General features: G+C 58.3%; 2 protein-coding genes across 4 annotated transcripts; both read right to left on the reverse strand.

Annotated features, from left to right (window-relative positions):
• Positions 1–2077: 2077 nt before the first annotated feature.
• Positions 2078–8119, reverse strand: TRIM35 (tripartite motif containing 35). The gene is made up of 7 exons (XM_080388627.1): positions 6959–8119; positions 5662–6091; positions 4563–4658; positions 3951–4181; positions 3759–3781; positions 3153–3274; positions 2078–2828 (listed from the first exon to the last, which is right to left on the reverse strand). The coding sequence occupies exons 1-7, from the start codon at positions 7006–7008 to the stop codon at positions 2263–2265; spliced, it is 1518 nt and encodes a 505-aa protein (XP_080244753.1). The 5' UTR covers positions 7009–8119; the 3' UTR covers positions 2078–2262.
• Positions 8120–8220: 101 nt separating this feature from the next.
• On the reverse strand, positions 8221–24581 carry DRC1 (dynein regulatory complex subunit 1). 3 transcript variants are annotated; one of them, XM_080388626.1, is made up of 17 exons: positions 23117–24581; positions 20872–20962; positions 20229–20341; positions 18390–18573; positions 17073–17210; positions 16322–16408; positions 15491–15613; positions 12268–12407; positions 11820–11954; positions 11465–11694; positions 10904–11076; positions 10300–10389; positions 9780–9866; positions 9241–9431; positions 8725–8865; positions 8527–8629; positions 8221–8395 (listed from the first exon to the last, which is right to left on the reverse strand). In XM_080388626.1, exons 1-17 carry the CDS (start codon positions 23281–23283, stop codon positions 8321–8323), a joined length of 2268 nt encoding a protein of 755 aa, XP_080244752.1. In that variant the 5' UTR covers positions 23284–24581; the 3' UTR covers positions 8221–8320. The 3 variants fall into 3 exon arrangements, with proteins under 3 accessions (XP_080244752.1, XP_080244750.1, XP_080244751.1); XM_080388624.1 differs by having other exon boundaries at positions 22019–23235; XM_080388625.1 differs by lacking the exon at positions 11820–11954 and having other exon boundaries at positions 22019–23237.
• Positions 24582–25954: the final 1373 nt, after the last annotated feature.

Here is a 25954-nt window from a genome sequence, read left to right on the forward strand (position 1 = left end):
TACTGATGGGGGTGGGGGCTTCATTGCAGCGAGCCCAGCCCTCCCCCGGTTGGATGCCCCCTCCCCCCATTCCTCTCCCAGGTAGCGGGGAGCCCCACTCGCACCCCACGCCCACGAGTGAACCAGTGGTGCCCACCCTCCCCCCCACTGGGATGGATGGGGACCGGGATCCCAGGCACCCCGCAGCCTGTAGTGGGGCCCATCCCTCCCTGTCCTCAGCATGAGCAGTCAAAAATGATGCTAAAAAGATAATTACTATTGCTAATAATAATAAACGAGATCCTTCTAATCCAGGGGTCCTCAAACTTTTTAACCAGGGGGCCGGCGCACGGATGAAGTGGCAGGCAGTCATCTGCAGCTGCTTGGTTTCCCCCCCAACCCCCGGGGGAGGGGGGGGGGGGGGGCAGGGGGGTTCTGTAAATACCGGGGGCCGGATTGAGGACCCTGGGGGGCCGTATCCAGCCCGTGGGCCGTAGTTTGAGGACCCCTGTTCTAATCATTGCAAGGAGGAAGGTTTGAGCTTGGAAAAGGTCCTGCAGGAAACTGGCGTGTCCCAGGCAGGATCTCAGGCATCAGGGAAGGATGCAATGGCTGCGGATGAGGGTCCCACACAAAACCTGCCTGCACCTTACCAGAGCTTTTGCTAAATTTGCCCTCTGTGTGCGTGAGGAAACACTCAGTCCCAGGGAGACATCAATCATTGCTGCAGGCTTTGAGGTTTCCACTTCAAGCCGTTTCTTTACCTCTGTGGGAATGAAATTAAGCTCAGGGGAAGATGCAGGTACCATTTATTACACTAAAAAATACAGAGTCTTAAGGAGCCAACCAGTTCCTGAAGTCACATTGTTTCCTGCAAACCGATTTTTCACCAAATGCTTTGGAAAAAAGGCAAAATGTTTCAGTTGCGCCATCCAAAGTGATGCTTTGTGTAACCTGCATTGCCGTTTGTAGGCCAGGCACCTGCGCTGGCACTCACAGCCATGGGAGGGAAATGCTGCCTTTGGGCCTGACAAAGAGAAACGCCTCATCCTGCTCCAGCCCCAGCAACTCACATTGGTTCACCGGCTCTTTATTGCTCCCATATAATGCCTTACTTGTGCCTAAATTGCCCTTGGGACACCAGATTTCCAGGCAGTGCCAGCTTTTTTGGGGGCTTCGGGCTGTGCTTGGGTATGGTGTAAGGGAAGGAGATGGGATGCTCGTGCCCATTTTCCTCCTTTCCTGTACCCAGGGATGCTCAGTTGGAAACAGGTAACATCAGGCAACGTCAGGCAGGCAGAGGACCCCCGGGGTCGCCCCCACACTGCACGCCTCCAACATCTCTCTCTTGTTTTTCAGTCACCAGATCTTGTTCCTAAGGAGCATCCTATGCAAATTATGAGAAACCATGGAAACCACTCATTAATGTCAGCAATCCTGCCAGCAAGGTCCCCGCCAGCCAGGCTGCCCCTGGGAATCGGCCGAGGCCGGCTGGGCACCCTCCCTTTCCCCAGGGCAGGACCTTTAAAGCCCAAGGGCTCACCAGAGGGGGGGGGAAAAGCCTTTTTGACACAATGAATGCCAGGCCAGACCCAGCACAGGGGTGCAGAGAGTGCTTTTTGTCTCCCCCCCCATCCCACCTCTAAGCCTCTTCCACCTCCAAATACCAGCAACACATCATCACCTGACTCCCAGAGCTAGGGATTTATGGAAAAGCCCCTCAGGGAGGTGAAGTCACGGGGAGAAGGGCCAGAGGAAATGGGTCATTACTCTCAAGGGTGTCCCCGGGAAAGGTTGTTCTTGTCGAGGGGGAACACATGCTTCTGTCTGCATCCAGCCAAGGAGCATGGGATTTTCCTGTCCCAAGGTGCCGGGGCAAGGGCCACTGTCCCCCACTTCGCCCACAGCAGGGAAACTTGGAGCACTGCAAGCTGCAGCACTTGTAAAAGCTTGAAAAGGCCCCAGATGGTTTAATTTACTATTTACAGCACCCCCAGCAGGGAGATACCTTCTTCCTGAAGCCTTCCCAGCTTTGATGCATGGTGGAGAGGGTCACGAAAGGAGCTTGGCACAGAGAAAGGACTTGGGCACAGAGAGATGCAGTGCTATACCAGAAATACAAAATCTTTATTAACGAATTTTTAAAAAGAGGCAGAAAATACACATATTCTTTCTTTCTTCCCTTTTTTCTTTTTTTTTCTTTTTCCTGAGGAAAGATGAAAAAGCACCTGGAGAACCCCAAAGGCAGGCAGAAGAGGTGCTGGCAGCAGGAGATGGTGGCTACTAGACAGGGACATCCTCGCAGATGCGGACCTGGAGAGGACAGATGCGGAGCGCCTCAGGCGGCATCCCCACGGGTGTACCTCCCACGTAGAAGTAGGGGAAGACAGTGCCACTGAACTTCTCATGGAACGTGTAGATGTGGGTCTTGCGGTCGGCATCGTAGAAGGAGAGCTCCCCTTCATCGCAGTCCAGCTCCACCCGGATTCGTCTCACGTTGCCTGGTGCTGCCTCTGAACGTGCTGCGTTGGATGCTCGGCACATCTCGCCATCCTTCCCAGGCAGGTGGTAGATGTACCAGAAGCCGGAGCGAGCATCGTGGTGGAAGGTCCAGTGGGTGCCACCACGCCACTGGGCCACCCCCACCCGCCAGTTCATGATGCTGCCCAGGTCCACCTCCCAGGTGTGGAAGCCGGTGGAGAAGCCACAGGAGCCCAGGACGCAGGGGGCCGAGGTGAAGCGGTCAGGGTTCTCCACCCGCAGCTCGTAGCCCCCATTGGTGATGCTGGTGAGGTCCTCGGACACCGAGAGCCATCCCGCTGCAGAATTGGGGTCGAAGCTGAAGGGGACTGTGGTGGGAACACGTGTGTTAGGAGCCAGCTGGCTGCAGGAAAGAGCTTATGGGGGGAACACAGCCTTGCAGGTATCCATCCATCCACCCACCCCTAACCCAGCTCACCATGCAGACATGCACCTTCCAAGGCTTCCCTTTTGGGGTGCAAGTGCCCCAAAGTACCCTTTTTGCTCTCCAACCCCACTCCCCAGGGCCATCAGCTGTGGGCATGGCTACTCCACGCTCCTCTCCAGCATCCACCACCCCTGGGGCTGCTGCAGGCAAAGGCTGCTTTAGCCCGGGGACAACCACCCTTTGCAGGGAGTACGCAGCACCTCACCTACGGTGATGATGTCCAGCATTTTCTTCCAAACATTGTACTGCAGAGAGCCCAGGTACTTGGAAACATCAAGCAGCATCCCCAAAGGCACAGCCTCCGGCTCCTCAGCCGTGCAGGCAATCCTAGGGCAGGGCCAGAGAATGGAGATGGGTCAAGGATGGAGGAAGGGACCGGGCTGGGTCTCCTGGCACCCTGTGTTTCGGCAGGAGCTTCCCCACCAGCACCCCACATCTGCCAAACTTTGCTCTCACCCCAGGAGGGTGGTGAATCACCCCAGGAGGGTCCCAGCACCAAATCTTGACCATCAGGGTTTTAATGCTTCCCCCAAGACCTGAAACACTGCTTTGTGTCTGCGTGTGTGCCCTCCCTATCCCACTTAGAGGCACCCAGGGGTGCTGCCTGGCCTTGGGGAGCCGAGCACCTTCTTCTGCCAGAGCACCCAGACCTGGAGGGGACATGGGTACAGGCACTCACCCGGGGCAGAGACCTGACTACCTTCAGCCAGGCAGAAGACCCCGTTCAGCCCCAGGGAGGGGATGTGGAGACTCAGCCACCCTGAGCACCCTGTGTCACTGGGCAGGGGACGCAGTGGGGACTGGGACTTACCTGTGCTTGCGGGTCTTGTGACTCTGGAAGAGAAGGAGAGACCAAGAATCAGACCCTCCACTTGTAAGGGCTCACAGGGGCTTGCAAAAAGGATTACCCAGCACCCTGCTCGCACCCCAGCAGAGGCAGGAGGGTGCCACAGCAAGAGTGACACCCTGCAGGGCACAGGGCAGAACCCCAGCAGGGCTTTACCAGGAGCAAGGTGCAGTCATCCCCCTCGAGGTCTGCCTCAAGCCGGTGGGCTTCGTCGAGGAGGGCTCGGCTCTCCTCCGTCAGTTGGTTCATCTTGTCCTCGATGAAGCTGCGCTTGTGCCATGACTCCTCCTGCAGCCGGGCCAGCAGTGCCCTCTCCTCGCCCCGCAGAAACTCGTGCAGCTTCTCAAACTCCCTCTTGATCCGCGCCTCCAGCCGCACCGCTTCCACCTGCCCCGCGTGGGGTTGTCACCACCTCCTTCTGGAGCCCCCAGCTGCCCTGGGCTGCCCCTGCCCTCCCCCTAAACGCTCCTCTGGAGCCCTCCAACCAGCTCCAGTGCTCAGGGACTTGCTGGGCACCCACGGGGACCATGCTGCCCTCCCAAAATCCACGGCAGGCACAGTCCCATCATGCCAGTCCTCGATTCCCTATCTGAGTCCTTCCTCCCCTCAGCACCATCCTCCTCACCCAGGGATGGAGCAGCCCAGGCTCCGTCCCGGAGCCAGCTGAATTCCTGCCCCCTGCCCAGGGCACATGCATGAGTTTGCACACCTGCACACACATGTGTCAGGATCAGGCCCATTGTGTCCCTGGCAGGATGGATCACGCACCTCGTTGTGTCCCAAGATGGCCTCGTAGGACCGATGCACGGCTCCAAAATCCCTCGCCTTATCCCGCAGGGAGGTCTCCATGTTCTTCATCTTGGCCTGCAGGGATGAGACACCTTCAGAGCCTCCCCAAGCCTACGCCCAGCGTTTCCAGCGTGGAAAGACAGGAGCCCCAAAGCCAGCAGGGCGAGGTTAAGCAGGATCCTTGCTCAGCCCACCCCTTCCTCTCCTGCAGCCAAGGTCTGCTGGCGCTGCACGGAGCCCTAAGCAGTGAGGCAGAGGAGCTTTCCTCTGCGGTGAATCCTCCTCTCTGTTTTGAAGCCCTTTTAGTGACGCACCTTCAAGTTCCTGCCTGCCTCGGTGCTGCCAGCAGCCACCGGCCCACACCCAGGGAGGCTCAGCATGGGGGGTACCCTGCCACCCTGCCAAGCCTTGCCAAACAGCTGCCCAGTGCCTGCCCCGCGACATTTGAAATCTGGCTCATCCCTGCAGGCTGAGTCAGAGCAGCCACGCTGCTTTCCTGGCCGGGAAACACAGAAGATCCTGGCACCCTGCCCAGCTGCCGGACAGAGCCAGTCTCCTCCTCCTCCTCACACAGCCATGACCCATCCTGCCCCCGCAGGGCTCAGGGCTGCCTCCCCATCCCACATCCCTCCCTGGCCGGGGGAATTGTGCAACCCCCATCCCAACCATGCTCCCAGCCACGAGGTGCTGCTCTAAGAACCAGCGTGGCTGGATGGAGCCCAGCTGAGAAGGAACAAGCCAAGGAAATGTGGGGATGGGGCCACTCTCTAAACCCCTTGGAGCATCCCCCTGTTCCCGTTTCCCACAGGGCAAACCGCCATGTCCCAGGGGACAGGGTGGCACTGGGTAATTAGTAGCCAGGGAGAGCATGGGCCAGCAAAGCCGCGGGGACCCACCCTCGCAGCGTGGTGGCTTCACCCTTCCTCCTGGCACACCGGCGGGTACAAGCACGCCACGCACGAGCCAGAGCCGTGTGCCGGCAAGTTTGTGGCAGGGCGTGCGCCAGCTGCACACCTCCAGATGCTGGGCTGCCTCTCCGTGCTAGTGGTCCCCCTCCCTTTTCTGGAGCATCCCTCACCCTGCAGTTGGCCGCCACCTCCTGCACCGGCCGCATCTTGTGCCCTTCATGCTGCCTGCAGCTCTGGCAGACACAGCACGCCAGCTCCTTATCCTCCAGGCAGAAGAACGTGGCTTCTTTCTGATGCAGGGGACAGAGGGCGGCCACCGGACCTTGCTGTTGCTCTTCCTCCTGGAGGACCATCTCCACCAGATTGTTGAGCGTGTGGTTGACGCGAAGGTCATTGTCGTAGGAGGTCTCCTTGCAAACAGGGCACAGGTGGTGCCGGTGCTCCCAGGAACGGCTCACACAATCCTTGCAGAAGTTGTGGCCACAGGGAAGTGTCACGGCTTCCCGGAAAGGCTCATAGCAAATGGGGCACAGCAGTTCTTCCTTGAAGGTGGCCGTGGAGGATGAGGTCACCAGGCTGCTGGCTCCATTCTCCATGGCGCTGGGGGAGAAGGGATGGAGAGAGGGAGACCAGAGCAGGGCTGTCTGGGAGCCCGAGCTGCAGAAACAGCCCCGTTCCTGATGCAGTCGGTTCCCTGCCCGTGACTCCCCCCGCAGCCCCCTCCCCAGGTTGGCGCCCCCATGCCTGACCCGGTCCCGGGTCACTGGCTGCTGCCAAGGGTGGGTGGGCTCCAGCCCCCAGGGAATCAGCCAGACCCCGCATGGGGTTTGTCCCGCCGCCTGGACCCCCAGCTTGGGGGCGGCCCCTGCCTGGCCTGGAACCCCACCCCAGGACTCTGCTCCGGGCCCCGGACCGGGACCCCCAAGGCTCTCCCCTGCGGCCGGGACCCCCGCGGCTCTTCCCCGGACTCCCACCCCAGGACTCTGCTCTGGGCCCCGGACCGGGACCCCCAAGGCTCTCCCCTGCGGCCGGGACCCCCACCCCCAGGGCTCTGCTCCGGACTGGAACCCCCGCAGCTCTGCCCCAGCCCCAGGACCCCCGTGCCTCCCCGCGGACACCACCCCCCCAGGGCTCTTCTCCGGACCGAGACCCCCGCTGTTCTCCCCCGGACCCCCACCCCCAGGGCTCTGCTCCTGCCCCCAGACCCGGGACCCCCGCGGCTCTCCCTCCGCTCCCGAACCGGAACCCCCGCGGCTCTCCCCCGGACCCCCACCCCCAGGCTCTGCTCCGGACCGGGATCCCCGCGCCTCTCCCTCGGCTCTAGGGCCGAGACCCCCATCCTCGGGGCTCTGCTCGGCTGCACGGACTCCCCGCCCGGGGCAGTCCCGGTGCCCCACGCTGGGCGCTGCTCCAGTGCCCGCTCCACGCTGCGCGCCCCGTGCCCCGGGGGAGCGGGCAGGGCCCTACCTGGCCGGGGCCGGCTGGCGGCCCTGGCGGCGAGGGACCCGGGGCGGCATCTGCAGCGTCCTGCGGCCGCGCCTCGTCCGGTGCTGACGGAGGCCGCGGCGGCCGTTGGGGCGGGGCGGGGCGAGTTGGGGGGCGGGGCCTCGGCCGGGCTCGGCCCCGCCCACCGCCGCCGCTGCGGTGGCTCTGGCCGCCCGGCTCCAGCCCTCCCGCTGCTCCTGGGGGCATCTCCCCACCCCCCGGCCCGTGGGGCGGGGGGTTTAGGGCCCTCCCGACCCCCGCCGTGGGGCTGGGACCGCTGACAGCCGCCTGCTCCCCTTCCCCTGCGGGAGCTGGATGCTGCTGGCTCCCGTCTGCCGGGAACGGTGCTCCTGGGCATCCCCCAGCTCCGGGAGCCGATGCCTCGGCAGTCCCGGGAGCCCCTGTCCCAGGCAGTGTGCCCGTCCCCGCCCTCCCTGCCCCGAAACCCTTTCCCTGCCTGCCACCCTCTCAATCCTGGCGTTTTGGTTTGCATTTCTGCCCTGTGGATCCTGCTGCACCCCGGCTTACAGCCAGCAAGCCGTTCCACAGGATCGCCAGCCCTCCCAGCTGGCTGAATCCCCTGGTGGGAACCAGGAGAAAAATCAAAATTATTCAGGGGCCCAGAGAAGCAGCGAGCAAAAAACCAACCCGTGTTACCCTGCTCTGGTATGAGAAATCACTCAAGTGGCGCCTGTGTGAGGCCGGGGAGTCAGGCTGGCCAGGAAGCCTGTACTGGGAATGAGATACAACAGGTGTGACCCAGAGCAGTGGAAGGGAGTCAGGGATGTAACACGGCCCTCCTGGCGAGAGTTGTGCCAGTAGCATGGCTTCGGGCTGCTATTGCCTTAGGAACAAAGAGTTTAGGTGCATGCAGATGTAGCAGTACTGGGAACAATGAGGGAAAAGGAATTGGAAGCGTGTTGGTTTTGTTTGGGAGGAATCTGAGGGAAGAAAAGATTCTGGGGCAACAAAAGGAAAAGTGGGGAATAAGGTGTAAAACCAGGGCTCTCCCAAAGCCAGGACACCTACAGGTGGTGGGGATGCTGAGCTGCGGGAGGTGGAGGGTCCGGACTGGCTTCGCGAGGGAAGGGAGGACTCGGAGCACATGGCTTTGCTTCATGAGGAAGTGCTTTCCTCCAGCACCACGAGTCCCCTGGGTTGGGGGGGGGGCGCTTGGCTGCAGCTCCCCAGCACCTTCAGGGCCAAGACGGCTGCCCCTGGCAGGCCACACACACGCTGACAGCCCAGGTTTGGGAAGGGTTTATTAGTGCCTGTCGGGATGCCCTGGTTCCAGCCATAGCTTCAGCTCAGAGCAGAGCAAAGCCATGCCCTGGCCCTGGGCACTCACCGCACTTCCTTGGGGCAGGACAGCTTCAGGTCCATCTGCTGTGTGGGAGGGGAGCGCAACTTGCTCTTCACCTGCGGGGAGAAGCACCCTGAGCCTGCCAGCAATGGGTGCCAGGCAGTGGCTCCCGTGTCTGAGACCTCTGCGTGGGGCACACATGGCGGGGTGTCCCCAGAGCCCAGGGGAGGAGGATGCTGCCACTCACCCCGGCGCTGACGTACTCCTCCAGCAGCAGGCACAGCTCCGAGTTCTGCTGCCGCAGGACAGCTGCTTCAGCGAGCAGGCTGGCCCTGCGCATGAGCACCTCACTGGGCAAGGAGGGCAGAGGGTTGACATGGCCACTTGGTTCCCCCAGCCATGCCACCAGCCTGCCCTGTCCCCAACAGCACTGCCAGTCACTCACTAGTATTCCTCCAGCGCCACTGCCAGCGCATCCCACAGCTTCAGTGTTGGCTCAGGGATAACATGTGCCAGGGCTTCCCAGTACTCCCCATCCTTGGAGCTGTCCCGGACCTGTGGCACCTCCTTTACCGATCCGTCCTCCCTGGGGGACAGAGAACAAAGCCCTGGGCCTCAGCTCTTCAGGGCTGACAAACAGCCCCGTACCCCTCAGCTGCACTGAGCACCATTGCCATCATCACACCGATGACCACAACCCCACAGCTGGTACCTGCCTGCCCCATGGCTTTGCTTCCCTCCCTGGGCTGCTGGTCATCTCCTGCCTGGCTGTCACCAGCCATCCCTCGCTCAGGCGCTGTCTGTACCCCCTTGCCCTCCTCACCCCTCTGTAATCTTGCAGGGCAGGCAGGGGAAGCTCTCGCTCCAGCCAGGGCAGCCACCTGCACACCTGCAAACCTCCTCTGTGACCCAGCCTGGCCCCCTCCCAGGGACAACTGCCCCACTCTGCCCCTAGTCCTACCTCAGCTTGTCAAAATCCTGCACAAATGCTTTCAGGATCTTTAGGACGTCATCAGTGTGGATGTACACAGACGGAAGGGAGCCCAGCAAACTCCAAGGGGATTTGAGCTCGTCCCTCTGGGCACCAGATTCACCGTCCTCTCTGTCCTTAGCCGGATCCGTGACATCTTCTCCACCTGGACTGCCCCGGCTCTGGAGGGAAGGCCAGCAAGCTGGGCACTGTGCCTTCCATCCCCTCCTCCTCCCCAGGAGCTACCTTCCCCTTGGGAGCTTCCAGCTGCCTGCAGCCTTGTCCCTTGGCAAATTTAGGCAGCTGAAGCAAAAATTAATGTGCAAGAGCCTCTGTTCAGCCCTGACAGAAGTAGATTACAACCCCTCAGCCCTGGCATGCTCACCTCCATTTTCTGGTCACAGGGAAACATTTCAGGGCCAACGCACTGGTCCCCCTCTCTGCCCTCCCCAGCTGTTCAGCAGATGTTCTACTACCCCTTCCCTCGACCTCTGCTAGGCTGTCTCCACCGCTGTGCCTGCTGGTCCCACCTGGCTGACAGCCACCTTCTGGGTTTTGTACTTCAGGAAAAAATCCATCAGCTGGTACAGGTCATCCTCACTGTCAATCTCGAGGGCCTGGAGAGCAGAGGAACCATGTTAGTGTCCCCCAAAGACATCACGGGAGGGCGAGTGAAATGAAGAGCATTTCTCAGGAGTAGAGGGTGCCTCTCTAGCGATGCCATGCAAGGCAGGAGCAGGTGGAAAGAAGTGGTTCACGTGGGACAGCCGGGGGTATCTGTGGCTCGGAGAGTCTGAGAACAGGCTGGACAGGCCCTGGGGATGTTAATTCATCAGCAGGATGGCCTTGAGCTGAGAAGCATCTGGCCACAGTGCTTCACACCCTCTGGCAATGCTCCCCTTCCCTTGCTGCCCTAGTCTCCCCCCCAGCAGCTCAACTGCACTTCTCTGGGGTGGTTCAGTCCTACACTGCATGGACATGGGGCGGAAAGCTTTCCCTCGTGACCACCAGCCTTTCCTGCAGCCCCTGCTGGGCCAAGCCACAACTCACCGCAAAGATGGAGTCGAGCTTCACAAGGGCACGCTCATGCCTCCCCAGCGCGTGCAGGGGCCTCAGCTGCTTGCCTTTGATGAGGAAACCCTTGGGAGACATGCAGAGAAGAGAGTGCAGAGAAATAGCGAGCGTCTCTGTCCCTGCCCACACCGTGCTATGGAGGGGCAGCAGCTGGGCACCATGAGGCTGGAAGAGCCACCCAGCAGACAGAGAAGATCACAGTTGTCAACACGGTGATGCCAAAAGGACATCATGACCTGAAGCTCTTGCTGACTGTCCCCGGAGATGAGGAATAGCCTGGAGCATTAGATGCAGCAGGTTTGCCTGTGCTTATTCTAGCCTGGGGAGCTGCGGATGGGGACATTGGGGCCATGCCTGCCAATACCTTTTATTAGCATTATATATGTGCCACGCACAGTGGAAAGACTTGGGGATCCTCTCACAGCCCCTGGGGCAGCTCTCTGACAACAGGCTGCTGGGCGGAGCAGCAGGAGCCTTCACCCCAAGACACAGAGCTTGGAAGAGATCCACTGCAAGCTGGAATCACCAGGGCACAGTATGCCTGCTCCCTGATCAAAGCATGTGCTACATCGTCACGCACCCATTCGTCGCTCACGAGCTCCAGGATCCTCTTGGCAGTCTTCTTGGAAATATTTCGCGGAGGTGTGACTCTACCCTCAGCCTTCACTGTGTTTTCTGTTTCTCCTTTTCCGCTGTCCACTTCTTCCCTCCCCTTCTCTCTCCCTTCCTCCTCTTGTCCCCCAGAGCTGCTTCCTGAAACACGAAGGGTGAGCAAATGCCTTTGTGCTTAAACTGTGCTCTGCAGGCTGTGCTCCCCCGTCACATTGCTGCAGGGGTCAGCAGGGCAACCATAATTGTTCCCTGCAACCTGCAAAGCACCCCCAGGATCTCGGGACACGTGCTGGCTCTTGGTCAGCTTGTTTGGAACTGGGAGCACTGGGCAAAGGACAGTGCAAAGAACCCCAAGCTGGCTTGGCATGAGCCAGCTCAGGGCTGGGGACAGCCCCTGCCTGGGCTCGCAGTGTCATCCCTCTAAGGTCCCACCTTGCAATGGCAAGGGAAGGAGTGACAGGCGGGGCTGTTATGGAGGAAGGTGAGGGTCTCCCAGTGCCAAAAGTGTGGCAAGGGCTGTGCATCCCACCTGTCAGGACCTCTGCAGCCAGCTTCGTTGCCAACCTCTTCTCCTCGTAATGCCCAAGGGGGCCGACATTATTCAGGAACCAGTAACAAGGCTCTTCCCAGGGCAGCCCCAGCTGCTGGGTGTGAATGATGCGATCCGCATTGAGGGCTTTCCGCATCAGCCCTTTGGCTTCCTCCTCGTTCATAAGCCAGACCTCTGTGAACTTCTCAGCATCACGGACAGCAAAGTGCCTGTGCAGAAGGGAGATGGTCCATGGAAGTAGGCTCCATGACTCAAAATGACAAGCCAGCTCCCCCTGCACCTCACTTAGGTGCTCCGAGGCCTCATCGTGGGCAGATGCCCGTGCACACCCCACCTCATCCTCCTCTGCACCTCCTTGCACTGCCCTGTGATGTGCTCGCAGTTGGCTGCCAGGCTCTGGTTCTCCTCTCTGAACTGCTTCTCTTGTTTGGCCAGTTTTGTTCTCAGGTTATTGAGCAAGCTGTGGAGCCTGAGGAAGGACAGCAAAGCTGGGTACTCCCAAAGAGCCACCTTCAGGCATACCCAGCATGCATGAAGGCTTTGGCACTTGGGGCTGCTTATCTACTAGTGACTCCTCAGTGCCAGGGCCCGATCAACCCTGATGCAGCTGGCACTGCTTGGCCATGTCCAGCCTCTTCAAAGTGCTCTGGCGATGGCCCTGTCCAGGGATGGGTTGGGACACAGCTCGCTGGCCTGCTCTAGGTGATGAGCTCCACAAAGAACAACGTATGGGTGGTGATGGCAAGTAAGGCAGAGCCCATCTTCCGAGGATGAGTTTTTACCGGTTGAGCTTCCTCTTCTGCTGACATGTGATGATGGTGTTCTCCTTGTCCCGCTTCTTAAGCACTTGAAGGCTGTACTCCAGCTTCTCCTGCTTCAGCTGATAGACGGCTCTCATCTGCTGGAGCTGCTTCTCCAGGTTCTGGCATTTCAAAAAACAGGAAAACAAGCCCTGCTTTGAGCAAAGGCCACACTGAAGCCCGGATCCTACTGATCCTGCATCTCCAAACCCCATCTCTCCATGCACATTTTCACAGCTAACCCCTGGCCACATGGCATCACTCATGGGTGAGCAACGGAGATGTTGTCCATTGGTGCATGCTACAGGGTCATGTCTGGGCAAGGGAGAACAGACCAAAGTTGTACCCAACTTTCACCCAGTGGGGCACTAATTTTGGCCTCTCTCCTCAACATAGCTGCTGATTTTCATGTCAGTTTTAGGAATTGCACATCTGTGAATTAACCAAGAGGCTCAGAAGTTATCTGGTGAGCTGGAGGAAGGGACACATAGAGTGACCACACCAACTCCAGCTCTTAAAGAAAGCAGACAAAACAAATAACCGAAGCATTTGTGATGGCAGCATCTTGCTGCGTAGCCTGCGGGACAGCAGAGGCAGAGAGTTCTCTCCTTTGCTCCGCAGCTGCAATGGAGGAGGCATTTGCAATGGAGACATCTGCCAGCTTCCCAGCATACCATGTGCTTGACGGCTGAGGGAAAGGAGAAGCCACTTCCCGGGCCCTATGGTTTAATTCATTAGTGTAAGTGTTTTCCATGTGCAAAAGGAGGCAGAAACCTGATACCGACAAAAACTCATAACACAGTGCTTTGCTGGTGAGGCCTATAAAGATTTCTTCTGTGATAGGAAGTGATTGGCATTACGATGCTGCATGGCCCCAAATTACACCAGCAGCTACAGGCTTGATTGTTCACAGGAATCTGCACAGCAGAGAGAGCCAGTGGGGTCTCTGTCAGGGGCTCAGGATTGCTCTCAGGCCACGGGGATCTTTGGGGGCAGGTAAAGAGCCCTGAGCTGTAGGCTAGAAGTGGGGAAGACACTGGCACCTGAGTTAGCTGGCTCAGAGCTCTCCTAGGTAGCCCTATGTACAACAGAGAGTGTACAAACCACCTGGGAAGACACCCAGAAGCAGTCCCACCTGGCTAAGATCAAAGCTCAGCTGAAGAAAAGATGCAGATAAATCCCAGCAGGGCCAAGGGACCTTCTTAAAGCAGATGGAGGAAAGCCATGGCTCAAACCCTGTGCTTAAAATGCTGATTCCCGTCTAGTAAAACCGGGGAGTACTCAATAACCCCCAAACTGTAGACTTCATCGTTAAGGTCTTGGCTAAGCTCCTGCTCCAGGGATACCTCAGGAGAATGATATCACAGGTCAGTCAGGAAAAGAGGTATTTCCAGATTCTTTTTTCTTACTCTCCCTGAACTGGAAGGGTGAAGTCTGTGCTCTAGAGTTGTGCAACTGCAGTGCTAAAGGGAACCAGGAGGACATCTGATTCATCCCTCTGCCCCACAGAGGGAAAACTTCACCAAATCAGTCCCAGCAGATTTTGATTCAAGGTGTTCCTAAAACCCTGTGTCACAGAGCAACAAACTAAGGGCACAGTCACTCAAGCTAACGACCAAGCAAGTCCCTGCCACCGCTAGCTTGAAATGTGAACCCTAAATCTGAATGCCAATTTAAATCTTTCCTACCAAAACTCAGCTCCATGATTTTTTCTTGCATCTACAGTGGACACAAAGAACAAGTCATCCTCCTCCCACATCATACAGAATTGTACATGTTTGTAGACTCGTCACCTCCCTACAGAAATCTGTTCCCTGGTCTAAGCAATCCCAGCCTTTTAATCTTTTCTTAGCAGTCATTTGTCTGCTTGGTTTGTTCTAGACCTTCTTCCCTGTTCCCAAGCACGCTGCCAAACCTGGACAAGGACACAGAGATAGAGAGGAGTAATCACCATGTCTGCGTTACATATAAACCTTCCCACAACTACAGCTAAAGGCAGCGAGTGTGTTTTCACAACAGCTCTGCATTCCTGTCTGTGAACCTTGATCTCCAGCACGCTGCTGCCTCCCCCCTCCAATGGCTCAGAGCCATCTGGAAAGTCACATACTCTGTGTCACCTTCCAGGTTATCCAGACGAAGGTGAAGAAACCACAGAGTCAGAACTGTCCCCCTGGACATGCCCTTTCAGGCTGACAGGGACCTTGCAACAGTAGTATTTCACCCACAGTTGTGCAAAAACTTCTAGAGAGCAATGCTAGCCTGTATTTCCCTGGGCTTCCTAGAAGGACATCCCATGGGACAAACAATGAATCTTACTAAAGTCCAAATGCAAAATGTCCTGTTCCCACCATGCAGCCCAGGAAACAACACACAACAACTAGCGGGGAAGGTGTCAGTGGCAGCGGGGCTCTCTGCTGAGATGAGGAGGCTAAATGATGCTGGGGAAAACCAAACCTGCCAGCCCAGGGCCAACCCCAGGGCTGTCATCCAGGGGACCAGGAGGATTACAGAGCGCCACAGATGCACTGCTTTGTTGGCACCGCTGCTTGCAGAGAATGCAGTGCACTACAAAGGTATCTGTAACTCAGGGAAGTCGTGGCTATGAGGTTTGGATCTGCTGTGAGAGCCCTTGGTGGTTGTTCAGCCAGCTCTGTGCCAGGGCTGTGCTCTTCCACTACATGTCCTCCCAGCTCAGTAAGGGCAAACTCATGATAATTCTCACACCAAGTGGTCTTTATGATCCATAGAGAAATCATGGGTCTGGGGATAGATGTCAGAGGAAAAAGCTCACACTTCCTAGGCCAAGACCCTGACAAAGGAGGAAACTGGGTTCTGAACCAGATCTGAAATGATGTGGTGTCAGGACATTCACACTATCCAATCCTATCAATCATGATGCCAGAAGCAAACACCTTGACCCTCCCAGGTGCTTCATACGTCCTAGAGCTACAGTTCATGTGCTACAGACCTCTGAGAGCCAAAGACAGATGGACACTGTGGTACAGGACCCATGGAGAGGAGAGAACAGCTCCATCACTCTGTTGACACAGGGCTGGACTGTGCATGCTGAAGAGCTGAGGTGACCAGGGACCAGCTGCAGCTTTCATACCCTCTAGCTGCTCCACAGAGCCAGCTACACGCAGAAAATCCCATGGAGATCTGATCCACTGCCTCCCCACATGGCACACACCAGCCTTTTCTGTACCTGCACGTCATTCTCCAGCTGCATCTTCATGCTGTTATATTCCTCCTCATCCTGTACCTGCAGCTGATTCAGCTGTTTCTCAAACTCTTCCACCTTCTTCACACGGGCATGCAGGTATTCCAGCTACAGGCAAAAGGAGAACATCACCCATCAATGGTGACAGCTTCCTCCTGTGATCACAGCTCCTTTGGCTAGCCCAAAGAAAGCTCATGCACGGATAATTCCCTTGCAGAACAGGCTGAAAAACTACCCTTTTGCCTCCCAACACTCCTGAGGAACCAGCTGCCTGCATGCTTGCATGTTTTTCAAGGCAGCCCAGAGCTGGAGAGCAGCACGGCTCCTGGGCCCTCACTGCGACAGACGCTGAGGTGCTGGAGAACTGCAACAAAGCTGGTGAAGGGTCTGGAACACAGGTCTGATGAGTACCGGCTGTGGGAATCAGGGTTCTTTAGTCTGAGGAAAAGGCAGCTCAGGGGAGACTTTCTCGCCCTCTACAGCTACCTGAAAGGAGGTTGTAGTGAGGTGGGGGTCGGTCTCTTCTCCCAGGTAACAAGAGAAAGGACAAGAGGAAACAGCCTCAAGTTGTGCCAGGGGAAATTTAGACAGGAGGTCAGAAAAAGTTGCTTCACCAACAGGGTTGTCCAGCACTGGCACAGGCTGCCCAGGGAGGTGGTGGAACCACCATCCCTGGAGGGATTTAAAAGACGTGTAGACATGGCATTTAGGGACATGGTTACTGGTGGGCTTGGCACTGCTGGGTTAACAGTTGGGCTTGATGATCTTAGAGGTCTTCTCTAACCTAAATGATTCTACATCTCACATGGACCTTACCTCCTGTGCCTTGCAGGCCTGGATGGCTTCCTCCCACTTCCTCCTGTTGCTGTCCAGCAGCTCTCGCCGTTCAAGCTCAAAAGCTTTCTGTGAAGGAGACAGAGCCCTTCACCATCATGTCAAACACACACTGGCCTGATCTCTCTTCTCAGTGTCACAACCCCACTGGCAGAGATTTCACACTGCGACCCCGTGGGGCCTGCTGCTATCGGCCACCCAGAGCTGGGAGGGATGGTCTGGGTGCTGGGGTAGCTCTGCGAGTTCACTGGAAATCATTGCCTAAGGGTAATCAGTGGAGCTTGGTCAGCCAGCCACCTGATTTCACCTTAGGAGACATTAAATGGGGAGAGATGCCCTCACTCAGCAACAAATACACGTTTGATCTGCAAGGTGGAACTCTGTGCTCTGCAGAAGGTAAGGTTAAAGAAACACAGTGCTCCCTTCTGGCTTTTAGAGAGACCCATAACCAGCCATCAAGCAGCAACAGCTTTCACATGCCACCAAGTTGCTCTGCACTGAACCACACTCATTCACAGCACAGTATAAACCAGCCCTTCAGCACTCAGCACCATTCAGTGCTCTTGCTCGGCTGGATTTCAGCCTCACTGACCAAGACATCAGCCCTGCGGCTCTGGACAGCAGTCAATCCAGCCAGTGCAATGGGCCTGAGGCCTTTATGCCATACATATGGAGAGGTAAGCGGCTGCAAGTTCTCTCATTGGACTTTTCCTCCACCATATGAACTGGCTACCTCAATCTGCAGGAGTTTGTGACGATAAGTTTTCAGCATGATCCTGATCTGTTCCTCCATTCTCTCCAAAAGCAGGTGGATATCATCCGACTGCTTCTTAATGGCCTGCATGTATTGCTCATCCTTGGTTTTCAGTTCCTGGAGGAAGAGAGCAGATGTTGAAATCAGAGACAAGTATTTGACCAGGAATCCTCAGGAGCTAACTGAAAGGGTAAGACCCAGATGCAGCCTTTTCCAAAGAGGTGATGAGACCAAAGAGCCAGAAAGTCAAGAGGTAGTTAGGAGGCAAGATGGGAGGAGAGACAGATCATCACTGCCAAAAGGTACTAGTGAGATGGAGTGAGAGGTGACATGCCTGCAGACACACCACTCTCTCTCTGGGGGTCAAGTAACCTGCTGTGGGGAAGGTTTTCTTCCCTCTACATACAAAAACACCACACACACCCTGCTCATTTTCCTTTTTTTTATTACTGTGCAATCTGGTACCTGCCAGTTTGTCTCACTACTACCAGTGTCCCGTGTGCCCATCCTTGCACACTGGTGCCAGGACACCCGATCTCATCTTCCACACTGGGACACTGGCACTGCAGCTCCTGGCACAGTTTCCACCAAACAACATAATGGTTAGGGTTGGAAGGGACCTCTGCAGATCATCTAGTCCAGGGGTCCTCAAACTTTTTAATCAGGGGTCCGGCGCACGGATGAAGTGGCAGGAAGCCATCTGCGGCTGCTTGGTTTCCCCCCCAACCCCCAGGGCGGGGGGGGTGTGTTTCTGTAAACACCGGGGGCCGGATTGAGGACCCTGGGGGGGCGTATCCGGCCCGCAGGCTGTAGTTTGAGGACCCCTGATCTAGTCCAACCCTCTGCTAAAGCAGGTTCTCCTACAGCAGGTTGCACATGATCGAGTCTGGGTGGGTTCTGATTATCTTCAGAGAAGGAGACTGCGCAGCCTCTCTGGGCAGCCTGTCCCCGTGCTCTGGCACCCTCAAGGGAAAGAAGTTTTTCCTGCTCTCCCCACGGAGCTCCCTGTGCTGCAGTTTGTGCCCGTTGCCCCTTATCTTATCACTGGGCGCCTCTGAAAAGAACCTGACCCCATCCTCTTGGCACTTGCCTTAAGATATGTGTATACATTGTTAAGAATGTTTTGACCCAGACCAACTGTGACTACACAGATCCCTACCACGTACTGCGTACTGGTGGACTGAAGATCCAGACAGAGGGATGACTGAAAAGCCAGACAGAGGGGTGCCTGTTGCTTTAGAACAGCATCCTCCAGAAGTTGAAACCCCCCATCCTTCCCAGTTGTCCCTACACTACCTGCTGCAGTTTGCCGATGAGCTTGTTCTTCTCCTCCAGAAGCAGCGTGCACTGCTGCTGCTGTTGGTTCAGCAGCTGCCACAGCTCCTGCGGGATTGTCATCTCCTTGGCCGAGGCCCACCTGGAGGTGATCTCCTCAAACTTGCATCTGCTAGACTCTGCTTCATTCTCCAGCTTCTCTACCCTGCAGGCAGTAAGGAGCACATGGCAGATGGGGAGTTGGGGCAGGGCAGCAAGTGCTTCATGCATGGTACAGTGCCTCATGCTTGCAGGAGCACTTTCCTGCACAACCCAATGTGAATTCAAAGTGGCATCACGATACCAGTGGGACAGCAGCTTTTTTGCAAGTGCTGTTAGAGCATCAAACAAGGGCAGAGCCGGCATTCTGCAGGCCCTCCTCCTCAGGCAGGTATTTCCCCAGCTTTGCCCTCGCCCAGTGATCTAACAACCGCTTGGCTGGAGGAGAAAAGACTGAAGAGCTCAGCTCAAGCAGCAGTCACCTTTGCAAAGAGCACTAGTCCTTCTGCCACACGAGCTGGCTCTGGGCAAAAGGTGATGGACACGTGTTGCCCAGCAGCCTCCCAGCTACATCTAGACTTGGAAGCCAACGTGGCCGGAGACTGTACTCCACCTAAAGCCAAAGGGCACTGAAGAGCTGGCGTTCCATATTACAAAACTGTTTCCTCTCCCAAACCATCCAACATGCTCTGGAGATGGCCCTCGGCTCAGGCTGAACAGCGGCCACCACCTTTGCCACCCCAAAATCTGCTCTACAGGCAGGTCCTGGACACAGCACCTGGTTCCTTAAGGAGATTCCCAGTGGGAATCCCAGCCGAGCAAGGGACATGCAACCTGATGCAGCCAGCCTCCCAGAAACTGTTCTTACAGTGCCCTCTAAAGGGATTAAGCAAGGACTCGGTGTTTCCTAGCGGATCTCCGAGTCCTGGGGACAGGGCTGAAAAAGCTAGTCCCCCCTTGGCGACTGCCCAGCTCCTCTGGGGGAGCAGGAAGGCACACAGAGAGGGTCAAAGAATAATCGAGGCTGAAACAGTTTTGGGTAATCTCCGGCTCCTCGTCACAGCAGGATTAATTTCAATGTCAGAGCAGGTTGCATAGGGCCTTGTCCAGGCGCGTGCCCGGTATCTCCAAGGAGGAAGATCTCTACATCTGGGGCCCCTCACCCAGCATCTCACCACTCTGACTGCAAAGACCTTCATATCCAATTTCTCAAATTAGCACAGCCTCACGTTCTTCCCACTCCTCACACACAGCCTGATGGGGCTGTCCCGGTGCATTCCCACGATATAGCCAATAACTACCCCTATCTCCAGGACTAGAGGGCAAGCTCTGTAAACAGGCCATTTACTGAGCCACCTCTCAGCACAAGTAGCACATTCTCCACCATGGTCTCATCTCCAGGCTCAGGAAACCTGCTAGGAAAGCCAAATGCGAGGGCAGCTGTGCCTATGTTTCTGGAGCAAGGAGACCATGGGTATACACGGCATAGGCTCCTGGTAAAAAGCTAAGAACCAGCTGCATTTCTCACACTTTGGAACTGAAGATGTGATGAGTCTGGATGAGATCAGTAACCAGACATCCACAGTACTGCAGTGCCACCTGGGGAAGCAACCAGCCTACCAGCCTTGACCTGCAGAGCTCTGATAAGATTCAGCTGTGGTAGGTGGGGCCTGGAGGCTCTTTCTTTGCCTGAATTTTCCTTGTGAACATAAATTCAGCTTAGCCCCAACTTCTAAGTGTTCCTGGATGACCAGCACTAGGATGTCCTCAGAAAGCCACACCAATATCTACACTGCTCCTCCCCACTGTACAGTCTCTTACCTCTGCAGCTTCAGCTCTGCCTCCTCTGCTCTCCTCTGTGTTTCCCTCAAGTCAGCAGTCACCTGGATATTTGTCACCATCTGCGTGCCATCAAAGAGCAGCTTGGCCAGCCTCTGTGAAGCAGGTGATAAACATCTCACATCCAGAGACCTGACCTCTGGAGAGAAGGATACTGGAGGAACTCTTGCTATGCATGTCCAGGCTCTGGTTCCTATCCTCATGCAGAGGTGCCTGTGTGGATCTATAAGCCCTGTCTTCCAATGCTACGGCAGGACTGGTAAGCACTGCAAGGACCCCAATGCACCCATGGGTCCTCCCTCCCCTGGAAAGCCCCAGCATCAAGAGGAAAGGGCTCAGAGCACCTTCTTGTTTTGCATCCCCTGTGCATGTGGATGGGGCTAGGGGTATGTATGCACAGCATCAGTCCCAGATCCTTCCAGTCCATGGGCTGTTTGTCACAGCGAAATCACATCCTCAGGATCCAGCCCAAGAATCACGCTCTACCCAGTCCTGAGAAGTTTCTGTCCCTCCTGCTTCTCACATAAATGCTGCTTCATGCCACTAAGCACTGCACAAAACTAAAAGAAGGGTAAAGCCAAATGTCTAGAGGTCACAAGAGGACCTTCCTGTCCTACTGGCGTACCTGCCTGCTCTCCTCAATCTGCTGGTGGCTCATTCTCTGTTCTTCCTCCTCCTCAGCCATCTTCAGCTCTGCATCTTCTCTAAGGGCCTCCCTGGGCAGAAGAGGGTAAAAGACAGAACATTTTATACCACACCATCTTCCTAATGCTCGGAGGTGCTCTTGGATCTGGGATACCAGCCCAGACTGTCAGTTCAGCACAGCAAACTTTGCTCTTTTTTCCCCTCAGTAGGTTTTGTCCCAGGCTAGGAGGACCCCACAGATACAGAAAGAAGACAGGAAAGGCTGGGACAGCCACCCTGAGGGAAAACAGGGTCCAGGGTTCCCTTTCTGGAGCTGGGAGTACAGCCCGGGGCTGGTTACTGCTGCAGTACAGAGCTGAGGGGCTCAGCCCCTGTTTGCTTCCTGGAGGGAGGAGGGCAGGGGGCAGGGGCTGTCTGAGGGAAGCCCTTAGGTGATTGTGGGGGACCCTTGCTTGGCCATGAGGACAGCCAGCTTCTGCCTGGAGCCACTTCAGCATTGGCACTGATCCCATGCGAGCTCCTTAGGATCAGTCTGACCTAAAGGCAAGGCTCTGGGTCCAGGAAGGGGAAAACATGCCTGCGGGGGTGGGAGCGGATGCTAATGACTGAGGTGTGGTTGCACCCATGAGCTGGTGGCAGGGTCCACAGGCACCTTGTTGAGGTTCACTCTTAGCTTGGGGAGGAGATGGTGGCTACTGCCCCAGTTTTCCCCAGCCTGGGGGAAGACGGGGAGCTGGACCCAGCCCCAGCTCAGGAGAGGGTGGCAGGGTACTGCCCCTGCATGGTCTAATCCCACCCGGCCTGGAGGGACAGCACAGGCTTGGCAGAGGACCGCGGTCCAGTCCTGCTTTGGGGAGAGGCGTGCTCCGCTGCTGGTGAACATCACTGGCCTGGTCCGGGACACCACTGATGTGGTGCTGATCTTGTCCAGGGGGGCAGAGGGTCCACAGCAGGGCAGCGTCTCGGGGAAGGGGGTATCGCTGCGCCGGTGCCGGGCTGGGGACAGGGCAGGGATGTCCTTGGCTTTGGGCTGAGCTGGGGTTGGGAAAGGTGGCTGTGACCTCCTGCCATGTGGCAGGGAGTGGGGAATGTCCCTGACTAGCTCAGGACTGAGGGCGGTCCCTCACCCAAGGTCAGGCTGGGGAGGGGTCCTGGGTCCCGTGCAGGCTGGGCAAGGCCAGGTCAGGTCCCTGCCCCCCCGCCACTCTGTGGTCGGGGTCCCGGCCTCGGTGCTGGTGTGCGGCAGGGGGTGTTCGGAGCCCTGGGGATGGCCTCTGAACCTGTGCTGGTGCCCGGGGGGGCTCAGGACTGGGGGCACTTTGGGGTGAGGGACCCGGAGCTGGCACCAGTCGGGGGTGGAGGCAGCACCCCGGTGCCGGGCTGGGCAAACACCGATCAGCGGTGCCCAGCGAGGGGCTCTGGGGAGCGGGGCCCGGACGCGGGGCAGGGAGGGGCCCGGGCCCGAGCCCGGCTCTGGCTGAGGAGCCGGGGCGGCTGCAGGCCGCCGCAGCCGGGGCGCTGGGGACGAGCCCCGTTTCTCACCGGCGCGTCGCACGGAGGCGGGCGGCGCCGCGCTGCTCGGGGCCGGGGTCGCTGGGGGCCGGGGTCGCCGGGGGCCGGGGTCGCTGGGGGCCGGGCCCCGCCCGCTCGGCGCCGCCGCCCCGGGCCCGCTCCCGGGCTCACGCGGCCCCAGCCCGCCCGCAGCGGAGCCACCGCGCATGCGCGGAGCCGCGCGCCCGCCGCCGTCGCCTGGCAGCGCCCTGGGCGCGCCCGCTGCGGCCGTTGCGCTGCGCGGGTGGCGGTTGGCGGTTGGCGGCGGGCCCGGGCCCGGAGGCCGGGGCCGATAGAGCGGGGGCCGATTGCCGTCACCGGCGCCGCGGTGAGACGCCGCTGGGTCCCGCCGCCGCTGCGCCGCGCCGCCGGGCCTGGCCGGCTCAGCAGCCCGCGCTGCCGGTCACCGCGCCGCGGGGCGGGGGGGCTGGGCAGGGACCCCTGGAGCCCACCCGGGCCCGGCCCCTGTGGGTACGAAGGCCCGGGCTGCGGCCGCGGGGCAGCCAGAGACACTGCGCTGGGCAGAGGAGCTCGTACTTGTCTCTCGGAGCCCGGATACACAGCCCAGCCGTGTGTACCAGCAGCTCCGGGCAGAGACCCCTGGTGCAGTTCCACAGCTCCGGAGCCCTGCGGGCACCTTGGCGCTGCTACGTCACCGCCTTCATCTTCCTTACTTTCCTTCACAAGAGCCAGCTGTTCTCTCAGCTCCTGCCAGAGCAGTTCTCCGTCCTCCTGCCATACATCTCTCTTCAGGCGCTCTATCCTCCTCTCCCTCCCATGACCTGCTGGGCTTGTTCCTCCCAAAGTGCAGGACTCGGCGCTTGGCCCTGTTGGGTTTCATGCAGTTCCTGTCAGCCCATTTCTGCCGCCTGCCAGAGTCTCTCGGGACTGGCGTACCAGCCAATACTCAGTGGTAGCCAAACTGTGGTACAAAGTGGTAGCTGCCAGGAGGAAAGCTGACTTCATCCCAGCCAGAGGCAGCACGGAACTTGATCGCCAAGGCGGGTTCGGGACCGGGATTAGGTCTAGGGTGGGCAACTGGAATGAGACCCCATCCTGAGCTGGCTCAGCAGCTTCACAGGTCCGAGGTCCAGACCTGTTGGAGCCCAGTCACACAGAACCAAAGTGAAGCAAGGGGGGAAGATCAGGAGATGACAGGCTGCTGCAGCCAGCAGCCCAGACAGGAGGAAAGAGCAAGCCCACGTTTTTCAGTAGCCCACCCTGACCCCAGGTGGCCTGCCCAGGGGGTGGGAAGGAGGGATCATGCCAAGTGGAGCTTCCCGTTCTCCAAAGCTGCAGGTGCAGGGCCAAAGCACAAGCGACTTCTCAGCAGAAGACAGCCCTGCATCCATGCCATCAGCAGGACGACGTCAGCAAGTTGCAGAGTCTCTCCTCAGCCGTTCCTCCCGCTGTGAACCCCATGCCCAGCAGCCTTACTGTGCCAGGCACGTCTCCGCTCTGCCAGGATCCCCACAGGCCCTGGGTGCCAGTCCCCAGCAAAGCTCAGGAGGGGCCCATTGCTGGTGGGGAGCACTTGGACTGGGGAAAGGGGGGTGCCCTGTGCGCCCTGCCTTTCTTCTCCTTGCAGCCTTTTGGCAGCCTCAAGGGACTTGGCAGACTCAAGCCTCGCTGCTGCTGCTGCTGCTGCTGCTCTTTTGCATGCCTCATCTGTGGGTCTCCGTTGCAGCTTTAGTCCTGGAGAAATGGGCTGGAGGATGGTGTCGATGCCGAGGCTGTGCATCCCTCACCGGGGCTGGCAGAGGTGCTACTGCAGGACTGCCCAGGCTGGCAGTCTGAGAGCCCTGTGCCCACTGGGGCCATGGGCAGTGCCCTGGTGGGGAGCTCAGCCCCTGGCCCCAGGGGAAGGGGAAGGACAACTGGGGCTGCATGGCTGGAGCTACAGGAGTGCTCCCAAAAGGCTCCTTGGAGGGACAGTCTGAAACGAGGATGAAGCAAGGACCTGGCATGAAGCTGTTGGGGACAGCTGGGGACATGCCAGCCTCCCCCATGGTGGGGACAAGGCACAGAGCTGCCTCAATGCCTGTTCCTACTGCCAGCACTGTCACTGACACCCTCGTAGCCCTGGAGGTCACTGCCCACCCCCCCCTCCCATTCATTCAAGACATGAAGAGCTCTCGCAGACGTTTTAAGGACACTGCTGCTTTATATAAAATATATATATAAAAGCTTAGTTTCACAGCCGACCTCTGCCAAGGTGTCGCGTTCCTGGGGAAAGTGCTCACGGCTGCTCTTTGGGCTTCTCTGCTGCTAGAGGCCTCCAGAGATGACAGGATGATCTTTGCTCCATCCCAGCAGAGCACAAGGTGCTTGAGGGCCTCTCTTATCCTTGGTCCCCCGATGGCTGCATTGCTTTCCCCTCTGGGCAGGACAGCAGCAGGCAGGCAGGCAGCAATGACCTGGGGACAGCATGGAATGTGAGGAGCAGCTGCTGGGCAGGGAAGCCCCAGGCACTTTTCTCCATCGTCTGCCACCTGCACTGGGTGGGTGCCCAGCGGGCCGTCTCCTCTTGCCCACACCAAGCATCGGTGAAAGGCCATCGCAGCTCTCACCGCCATCCCAACACTCCCAGACCACAGTATCTTGTCCTACAGAAACACCTCCCGAACGACACAGCTGTGAGAGCTGCACAAGGCAGCCCAGACCATCCCCATCCTCCCGTGCAGCGCTTGCTCTGCCGACGCTTCTCCCATCCTACCTTTTCTTGCCAGTGCTCCTCAATCCTCCAAATCCGCAGCGTGGAAGAGTGTGTCGACCTTAGACAAGAGGTTGAATGTCAGCCTCTGCTTGCCTTCCGTGGTGCTGCTGGGTTCCGGGCTCTCTGGCTCCAACAGCTCATCCACCTTATCCCCGATGTTCCTCTGCATGCTGGCCTTCAGCATTTGCCAGGACTGCACGACGCGCTGCACAGCAGACCTCTGCCGCAGGCCCCTCTGATCCGTGTGGGGCAGGGCCTGCTTCTTAACACTCTGCGTCCCCTCCAGGACCGCAGAGGACACGGACGGGGCACTTGTGGGGACTGGCTCCAGGTCTGCCGAGGACAGGAACAGGGCATTCATGGGGACTGGCTCACTGACCGCAGAGGACAGGGATGGGGCAGACGTGGGGACCGCGGTGGGGAGAGGGTCCTCCTGGCCATCCGGATGCAGGTCCATGCTGCTGCTGTCACTGCGTTCTGCCCGCTCAGGAGCCCTTGCGTCCTGCCTGTCCCGTCTCCTCTGTCTCTTCTGTGTTCTCCGGGGCCTGAGGACGGGGTGTGATGCCTGCGAGCTCCGTCTGTCCCCAGGGCTCCTGGGCAGAGGCGCGTTGCAGTTCTTGCAGCACCTCTCAGGGGCTATTTCGGGGAGCCGCTGGGTGGTGTCCCACACATAGGGCGGCTCCCCATCGATGGCCAGCTCAAAGCGCAGCCGCAGGTCCAGCTGCAGGTCCTCCTCGTGCACCAGGATGTCCGTGTTGTGGAGGGTGATGGCCAGCGTGGGCAGGTCCTGTCCTGC

The sequence above is a fragment of the Falco punctatus genome (genome assembly GCF_963210335.1).
Source record: "Falco punctatus genome assembly, chromosome: 5".
Classification (NCBI taxonomy): domain Eukaryota; kingdom Metazoa; phylum Chordata; class Aves; order Falconiformes; family Falconidae; genus Falco; species Falco punctatus.